The following is a 9,426-nucleotide window of genomic DNA, read 5'->3' on the forward strand; positions in this document are numbered from 1 at the left end:
AAACAATAGAAGCTTTGTTGTGCATTTTGTTTTGAACGTTCACACATTTTCGCGTAATGAGTTTGGAAGTTAAGGCAATCTAATGTAAAAGCAAAATAATGATAACAAAAAATCCGAAAGCTTTTCTCAGCTTGATTCTTCTCATCTGTTTTCTAACATAAAATAATGTCTCACTGTTGCTATTTACGTGTCATTTTAGCGAGCGAGTCCAAACTTCATGACAAGAATACTGGGAATTAGAGGCTGATTTAGCAACACAACGAGAACGTCAGTTGACAACGGCGCACACATCAAGACTAGTACCCATAAGATAGTCGAAATAGACTCCATAAAGAATGGATTGTTTTGTCTGGCTGACGATGCTGTTCGCAATCGCTTGACTTGTTTAATAGTTATTGTGGTGCATGTGGATGCTACAAAACAAAACTGTAAAAATGAATGAACGACAAACTTTCATCTTTTTTCTTCAGCTTTGGGTTCAGACATCAGGTCGGTGAGTTTTACTTAAAGAATTTTCGATTTCTATTGGATAAATTAAAATTTGCTCAATCATTGGTGCATTTTGATCCACCGCCATGCTTTTGTCACATCAATTCAGTATTGTCAATATTCCGGTTTCCTTCAGTTAACAACATTTCGACTTAATGTTGAAAGATGGAGAAATGTAATTGTCCTCCTGTGGGCCATTATAAGAGCTTAATAGGCATTAAGTTATCCCATTCCAGAATGTGCGACCGAATACCCAAGGTTCTTAGAATTTTTGAGGCTGAGCGGATCCTTGCCAAGAAAATCTGCAATGGAAAGCCTCTCATTATTGTAAAGTGGCAGGGATATTGCTCAAGCCAGAACACTTGGAAGCCAAAGACTCACTTACCGCCTGAGCTGTTAAGGCCTACCAGAGTCCCGACCCTGATCCAGTTCGCGTGGAAGAAGCTCGAGAGAGAATTGGTCTCGTGTTTGAATGAGGGTTGAAAGTTCCTCTTCAGTACAAAGAATCAATGGAGATGCGACATGACGTCTGCTTCCTGTTTCCTTACCTTCCACAAGAGATACAGGCATCGCCAACAGAAATTTGTGACCAGGAACTTCGAGATACTGGCCTAGCACCGTACATGGAGCAAAAAAATTAACGCTAATGGGAACCAATGCTGCATCATTCAAGTGACCTTCCGGCTGTTGCTGTCAAAGTCACCCACGTTTTACTGCAATGGCAAAAAGGTGTCTCGTCTGATTGAACCTCTATGCGTGGTGTTCAGAAAGAAATATGTTGCAGGTTGTCTCTGAGTGGGCCAGCCACCACAACCACAAAAACGGTTTTTTTAGAAGCCACAAAATCAAATAAAGTCATAGCCAAAAATGATTCATAACAAGTATATTTGATGTCCTTGTGTGATTGCCATAAATTTAAATAATCCAGTCATCTTTACTCTCGTAACAAGACCGAACGAAATGAATTCTTATACGCGATTTTTTCCGAATAAAGTTCGGAACCCTTTTTGAACAAGAAAGTCCCGCCCAGCAGCCTTTTCCCGCCATTCTGAAGATTCTGAAGCATAAAATTTTTGGGCCAGCGCATTTGGGCTAAAGTCATACGGAAATTCTATTGCCGTGTACTCGAGAATTACGGCCACTTCGTTCCATGACCACTTCGTTCTGAACCACTTCCTTCCATCCTTTGGCCACTTCGTTCCACCAAATAGTCACTTCGTTCCAAGGAATAGTCACTTCGTTCCAAGTGTGAACTAAGCGAGTAAACTTTTTATCTAAGATTTTTCAGAGAATTCGAAGTAAAGGAATGCTAAGTTTGCTTGCATTTGCATAACGAACAAGTAACTCCGCCATCTTGGAATTGTTATAGAAACCAGTCTTCCGCACGTTCGCATTTTCATGGTTTATGTAAGTATTTGTTGTTTTAAATTATCTTCTTTACCTCTAAGTAGGTTTCTCGTGTTGGTCATTGCTTTCATTTATATTTTGGCTCCTAAAGGAGCCGTTTTTTTTTTTGGTTTGGTATACTTTATTAACTTATTTCTACATTTCTACTGGACCATTAAGATAAGAGCAGGCCTTCAATAGTCTTTTTGCAGATCTTTCGCCGGCCTCGTACTGGTCCCACAGCTCAAAGATCCTCTGCTGCAGCTCTCTGTACTTTCGTCACTGGATTCGTTGCAGCTTCCTTTCTGAAACCAGGCGGATGTGGATTGCCGTCAGCTTCGCTTCCCTGTGAAGAAGCTGGATTAGAAGGTTCATAGGCAGTTGTGCTCTTCCAGAAGCTCGGTAATTTAGGCCATGGTGCCAACCCTCGACGTCGTTGTTCGTTCTGATAGCCTGCTTAAAGCACGTCCAGTCTGTTGGACCCCAGGTGCTGCCGTTGATCCAAGTGCTGGATACGTATTCTGCAAACTCGAGTAGTGTTCCCGACGCCTCGTTGCGTAGTGCTTCGAACATTGGTCAAACTTCACGTTCTGGTAAGAATGGCAGAGCCATCATTTTTCTGACGAAGCTATATGTCCCCCGGTCGTGGCGGTATGCTGTTTGTAGACCGAGGTCCTGCACCTAGTAAATAAGACATAAAAACTTATAAATATAAGAAATATAAATCTAATGGCATTTTGTTGTTCTCTGATTAGCTACACTTCTCATTATCTATTCCGTTGTACAACTGTTTTTAAAGCCCATTAGATTTATACTTAAACAATAGGATTATTTGCTCTCAATTTCTGTCGTTTGATACTTCATTCGGGCTTGGGTCATATCAACTATCACACGATACAAATGTCTTGCTTATAATCTAATATAATACTGAATCAAATTTATCTTACCTTTCTCCAGAGGGCTTGCGTCCAGTGGAACACACATCCATGTAGTTTGGCGCGTGGGAGAACTTTTCTCAGGGCTGCCCAGGTTGCTTTCTCGAAATTTAGCGTTATGTGCTGCACTTTCGGGGCTGACAGCAGTATTTCTAGTAGTTCCTCGAAGACCTTGCGGTAGTCTGACTTTTTGTGTCCGGACATCGACACGAACAGGAGCGGGACTTGTTTCGCGTGGTCGTCCTTTCTGACAAAGGCATTCACCGTCATCAGCTGACTGAAGGGTCTGCGGCACAGCTTGAATGTGGCGTCGACGTACCAAGACTTGGCACGGGCGAGGAACTCAAGCTGCTGATCAGTGGCGAAAACCAGGTGTCTCCGACTTCGGACTCTTAGGTCAGCCCGCAGGAACTCTGACAGGATATGGTCAGTTGCTAGTTCAAACTCTAAGTCCTGTGGGTCACGCTAAACAATAAAACCAATTAACGTTAATTGCCTATTGTTTCCATAAACGCACATTCTTATCACAAGTTGTGGCGGACCTATGAGGGAAGAACGCTTTTTAACTGGAATAATAATGACCAAAAGAATCAAAGCGTTTATCACAAGTCAAGGGAAAGAAGTCAAAAGATGTTGACATTGTCATGACGAAGCGTAGTCATGCTTATTTATCCAATATTATTTTGAATTTCAAAACTTAGCTTTGCTGTGTGTATAAGCTGAAACAATTATTATTTTGAATTTCAGAACTTAGCTTTGCTGTGTGTATAAGCTGAAAGAATTATTATTTTGAATTTCAGAACTTAGCTTTGCTGTGTGTATAAACAGTTACTGAAACAATATAATTATTTTGGATTTCAAAACTTAGCTTTGCTCTGTGTTTGTGTGCTGAGATTTCAAACATTTAAAGGGACACTGTGACGGCGATTTTGCTATGTTTTCGTCAAAATGGCTCAAATATTTGACAAAGAACCTTTTTTCTAACATGAAATTGCTGTTAGAGCACCGAGAAGGAAATATCAAGGTATTTATCCGGGGAAGAACAAACTATAAGCAGTTTTTGACGACTTCTCCACAATACACAGGAGGAACTTGAAAAAACTGGCCAATTTTTTCAAGTTGCAATCCATTTCCATCCTAGCCATCCCCAGCAAAAGATAATTAATACTAGTTTCTGTGCATTATTAGGGTTATTGTTAACAAAACTGAACCATTATTTTGACGATTTCATCAATTCAAATATGTTTTTTTGGCTATTCAAAGTGACACATAAAATCGGTGACACTGCCCCTTTAAGCTATGTTTCATTTATGAAGTGAAGCAATAATCATGTTGAATTATAAAACAGATACTGATCTTCAAACCATCAATGAAAAAGAAGTTTGTGAGTTCATTCTAAAAGTGTTTATTACAGTATATAATTGTGAATACATAATTTGAGACTATTTACAAGTTTGAGATATTCTTTGTCCTTGCAGTAAGGTAAACTATATACAGTGTATTTACAGACTGCAATCCACCATTAATCTTATATTATTTTGTTTTATATTTCATAAAGAGACTCCAAACATCATGGAGTAGTTCATTAATCTCCTCTTGGAGTGGCAACATCAAGAGTTTTGATAGCAGGTCTGGCTTTTATGGCTTTTTGGGAAGATTTGGCTGATGGCCCCAATGTCAGTCAGAAGATTTACAAGTTCACTGATCTTAAGCTCTGTTAGATCTTGTTTGGTCTGATCCAAGACTATTCTTGGAACTTCAGTTTGGTACACTTGTTATAACCATTTGCCTCATAACAACTCTGCACTCAAGCAGTAACCTAGTTGGATTTTGTATGGAAAATTAGTTTTAATATATGAAGTGTACTAAAAATACCTTGGCCGCTGAATGTTTTCAATGATCCGTGGATTCTGATCATCTCTGGGACGTGAAACACCAAGACGTGCATATAGGGGTGATTATAGTGTCTTGTAGGTAACCTGGACCGCTTCCAGCCATGCTGACCATCATTGTTGCCCAATTCTTTGCCTGTTGATAAACAGTTTTAGATGTTACTAAGTGGAACATACTAGATTAGTGTAAAAACATTCTGTGAGTCTGAATATTAAGTCAGCTTTTATTGAAGATCGTTAATGTCCTGAACAGTGGGTTGTGGTTTGTTCACTAGATCAAGTACCTCCCTGAAACCCTGAAAGAAAAGCAATTTGTTAAGTAGGTCATTAACATATATGTATGTAGCTTTTGGAATTGATGTCACTGCTAAATTATTTCTTTAATTTTTAACTTACAGTCCATAGTCTTTGAACAGTGGGTGCAGTTGCTTGCAGCAGCCTTCCATACATTCAAGGACACACCCAGTGACCTTGTTGTTGCCAAGAAAGCGTCCAAGTGTGTTTGTTTACTCTGCGATACAGGTTTGCCTTTGTTTTCATTCTATCAAGAAATCAAATAGAATTTGACCAGTGGTTACTATGTTTGCTGATGTAGTACCAGTATGTGGTACATGACAAAATAATAACAATAATAATAATAAGATTAGAAATGCATCTTTGTTTTAAAAACCAGCCCGTAGCGAATATAATCACAAACCTCATCCCAGTCAATGACTTTCAAAATGAGACCATGTTCCAGCTGGTCCGTTACTCGAAGCGTCAGGTGCAATTCATCTATTATTACATCCTCAGGGAGGATGTTAAACATTGGCTGGTGAAGACAGCCGGGGTCTTTTTACCAGTTTGGTCCAAATTTTCTCTTCATGCTATCTGAATTATAGTGACTGCAGGGAACTGACATGTTGCACCTATCAACAAAATAGAAGGGGTGCAATTAGCTATTATAAGGTATGTGTGCTTTCCAATTCTCTGGAAAGACAATAGCAACAACATTTATTTAAACAGTTTTCTTATTACCTGTCTTTCTTGGGAATTAAACACCAGATGCAGGAATTATTGGACGTTGCACCCCTCATCCCCATTGCAACTAGTAAGAACTATTTTAAGGAAAAAAACACATTCATTTGGAAGCAAACTTCATTGATCTACCACAGCTCAATGGGATACAGCAATTTAAAAGAAACCACTATAATAATTTTTTTACGTTCAACTTTATTTAGTCATCTCTACAAAATATCTCAACCATTAAATAGAGACTAATAATCCGTTTTTATGTTTATCTGTGTTTAGTCATCTCTCAAAATCAATTTACTTACTTTGTAATCTCCTCCTAAATGAAAGTGTAAGTTCACTTTCTTGCCGTTGATCATCATGTAGCCTTCCTCTATCAGTCTCGTAATCCTCTGGACCTTTGACCACTGCAGTGGTGTGGTTACCTGTATAAGATGGATACACAAGAGTATAAGAAAGAGGTATAAGCTACTAACACAGTTACACTTATACTGGAAATTATATTATGTATTTGATATAGTTTCTGAAGAGGAAACCTATCTTATCAGAGTGCAAGGGAAAAAGAACATACCTGCACTTGACAGCATGTGTGGGCCCTCTTCAAGTAGTGCGAATGAACAAACAAATGAAGAACTTGGATGGGACATACAGGCCCCATCCCCAGAGATCTTCACTTTGACTGTAGTTTCTTCTTCATCTGAATTCTTTAACTGCAAACAAATTTCACAGCATTACAAGATGATTACACATAACAATAAGCTTTATTCATCCATCTTAAATGTAAAATGGATTTACATCATTGGATCTAAAGTTAAAAATACACATAATGCTTGTGTCTAAGATCAATGACTTTAGTTAAGTGTCTAAGTATTTACCGCTGTAGCACTAATTGGGGACACTATAAGTTAATGAAATATATATACAAACTGAACATAACATAATAAAATACTAAGTGTGCCAGAATGGAAGTCTTAATCCAGTGCAGTTACTTTGTAATGGTCTTTTTTACTCTTCATGTGATTAAATTTTGCACAAATAGAGAAACTGAGATTGACTTAACCATTAGTAAAGTGATGGTTATACTTACATGTGCTTTTGATTCCTTTTCCAGCAGAAGCTTAAAGGGAAGCTCAGCTCCGGGGCACTCTCCTGGAGCTCCCACTGCTCATCTAAAGACTGCTGACAGACTTTTACCAGGTACGATCTTGGTAGTAAACTTTCTTGTTGATGTAATTCATGATATGCTTCCTGGGAGATGGAAAACTTGTCCATGATGTAAAGAATGGCCTTCACCTTTTGTTGTTCCTCTTCTGGGAGGGTATTGTAGCACTGTAATTTCTTTTTTGTGGAAAGAAGATAAGAATATCATTATATCTTGTTTTTCTGACAATTTTTTTTAATATTCAGCCATATTTTGAATTTCTGGATTAATCTCCATGCTTCTTTCCGTCTCCTGGCAAGGGATGAAAGAGGACATTAATTACTTGTTAAATTATTTAAATTTGTTATAGTAAATGTAATGGAGTGATGTCAAAGAGCTCGTTGAGTTACCTTCTGAGGACGAAGAGCCATTGATGTCAACTCTGTGTGTCTGACCATTGTCATCGCACAACACAAGGGACTCTGGCATAAGGCCATAAGTGTCAGCAAACCAGAGGGCTTCCTTAGTCTTTTTCCTGTGCATTTTAATAAAGGGAATTTTTACTCTTTTAATTGTTGTTGAGTACAGGCACCATACAACAGGTTAGCCTTGCTCTAAGTAATGTAGCTGCTTGGCACATTTTGCCTTGTTATGGAATTGAATTAAGTAGATATTTAGTCATTTTGTACGCCCTGTGTATTTATACTAGTCATCGTGTCATTAATGTCTATCAACGTGAAGATAGAAGAGTGATTTCATTAGCTTTTTGACTTGGTAATCACAGTGATAAATTGTGTGTGGATCGTAATACATGAATCACTGCCTGTTGGTTCATATTCGTCTATCTGTTTGCAAACTTGTTGACAAAATAAGAACTACAAAACATGTTGCACTTACTGGATTTCCTGCAGATCCTGTTGTTGTTGCCTGTTGCTAACGTCGCTGAAGGGTCTGCCTTTATGTCGGTAGCTTCCAGTTAGAGTGTCTCGCATTTGCTTGTATAATTTGGCCGCTTTCTCTTCTACAGTAGTGTTAAGGTGATGGAATGTTTCTTCAAGTTTCTCGTGTTCATTTCTCATTTCCACGAAGATATCATACGGCGATTGTTAGATCTCCTCAGGGTAAATTGACATTTTTAACCACGTCTTGGCTTTCTTGGTTCGTTGCCGTTTTCCATTTCTCTCCTCTTTGATTTTGTTCACAAACGTTCTTGTTTTCGTGTTTAATAAAAGGGAGACCCGACTGAAGGCAGACTTCTCTAGAGATTAGCCATTTGGCTGTAAGTTCTTTTGCAGGACGGCAAAGAGCTTCTTTGAATTTCCCTCCAGAATCCTCCATTCCCCCAGAACATTCCCGTTGATTTGAAGACAGTAGTTTTCATCTTTTCCATTAATGAATGGTGGAACCACGTGTACGAGTAACGGCTGGACCAGGGATTCTGTGAGCTCTGAAAAGAGCTCCTGGTCCAGATCATTTACCCTTTCATCGGCCATCTTTTGACAAGCAATCATTCCGTGACTCCGCGAACGCGAGAAAAAAGTGCTTTAAGTATTCAAATTTTGCGTGCGGGCAGCTTAGCAGCTGATCATTAACAAGTCATTGCCTGTATTTAACAGACGAATGCATTTTATCAATGGACTTGTGCCACGCATTGTTTGTTTATACCAGTTATTGTGTATACGAAGACAATGGCTTGGCTCGAGAACACCCGCGAATTTTGAACCTCGAATTTTCAGTCGTAAAAGTCTACACTTTTTTTATCTCTAATTTCGGAGAAAAACGGCCCTTGTCTAGGTAATAGTCATGTCGTCAATAATCCGATCTATCATCAGAAGATTTTTGCCTATTTTTGGAGAAATGTTGGAAAGGTTTTACTGATCTTAATGTTTATGATTTTGTTTCTCCTGTTTCTCACGGCCAAACCAGACTAAGTAGTCCTTATAAAATTAAAACTCCTGTATGTAAAACTAGCACTTTTCAGGCCTCTTACTTTAATCGTATTGTTAAGCTCTAAAACTATATCTGTAAATTCTCACCCCTACCAGTTTTTCAACTACTGCTTCCTTCCGCAACTTTGTTACTGAGCACATGTTTCACCTTTTGCAGAGTCACTTTGACATATTCTATCCCTATACCTGGTCAATTGTACGATCGTGCCCCTGCCAGCCCTAGCTTTTTTAAGGGTCTTTTAAATTTGGTGTCTTTTGGTTGATCATGTTTTAATTATTATTTGTATCATGGGAGGTGCCTCGCATGGGTCCTCGCATCCCGTTCGCACCTGCCCTTTTGACCTTATCACTTTCAATCATTTTGCACATATATTTCATTTCTTTCTGGCTGTTTAATTTGCTGTATGTAACATGTGTAATGGTCAATAAAGCTGTTAAAAAAAAGAACTTTTGAATATAACAAGGGTCCTTTCCCATACTAACAGTACCGTAAAAAGCATTGTTCATCCAATCATAAAATTCAGTACGGAAGTAGACTGTAACATTCCTTCCATCTGATCTGGACTCATCTGTAACGTTGTGGTTTTAATGTAAGCTACTCGCGAGACATTGTTAAAACGTTA

At 38.6% G+C, this 9,426-nt stretch overlaps 1 protein-coding gene and 1 pseudogene across 5 annotated transcripts; both read right to left on the reverse strand.

Moving 5' to 3' along the window:
• Positions 1-1,632: 1,632 nt before the first annotated feature.
• LOC146480044 (uncharacterized) lies at positions 1,633-5,510 on the reverse strand (annotated as a pseudogene). Its single transcript, XR_014864793.1, has 7 exons — positions 5,400-5,510; positions 5,099-5,243; positions 4,987-4,998; positions 4,686-4,838; positions 4,505-4,581; positions 2,823-3,275; positions 1,633-2,556 (listed from the first exon to the last, which is right to left on the reverse strand). The product of XR_014864793.1 is annotated as an uncharacterized LOC146480044 (transcript).
• LOC146480045 (uncharacterized) lies at positions 4,889-8,504 on the reverse strand. Of its 4 annotated transcripts, XM_085110078.1 has the most exons (9): positions 7,752-8,504; positions 7,265-7,389; positions 6,801-7,051; positions 6,285-6,423; positions 6,019-6,138; positions 5,720-5,799; positions 5,400-5,610; positions 5,099-5,243; positions 4,889-4,998 (listed from the first exon to the last, which is right to left on the reverse strand). In XM_085110078.1, exons 4-7 carry the CDS (start codon positions 6,369-6,371, stop codon positions 5,538-5,540), a joined length of 360 nt encoding a protein of 119 aa, XP_084966204.1. In that variant the 5' UTR covers positions 6,372-6,423; positions 6,801-7,051; positions 7,265-7,389; positions 7,752-8,504; the 3' UTR covers positions 4,889-4,998; positions 5,099-5,243; positions 5,400-5,537. The 4 variants fall into 4 exon arrangements, with proteins under 4 accessions (XP_084966204.1, XP_084966205.1, XP_084966202.1 ...); XM_085110079.1 differs by having other exon boundaries at positions 7,265-8,504; XM_085110076.1 differs by lacking the exons at positions 4,889-4,998; positions 5,099-5,243; positions 5,400-5,610; positions 5,720-5,799; positions 6,019-6,138 and having other exon boundaries at positions 6,361-6,423.
• Between the last annotated feature and the right edge of the window lie 922 nt (positions 8,505-9,426).

Source organism: Pavona decussata, unplaced genomic scaffold, assembly GCF_977016875.1.
Source record: "Pavona decussata unplaced genomic scaffold, jaPavDecu1.1 SCAFFOLD_56, whole genome shotgun sequence".
Taxonomy (NCBI): domain Eukaryota; kingdom Metazoa; phylum Cnidaria; class Anthozoa; order Scleractinia; family Agariciidae; genus Pavona; species Pavona decussata.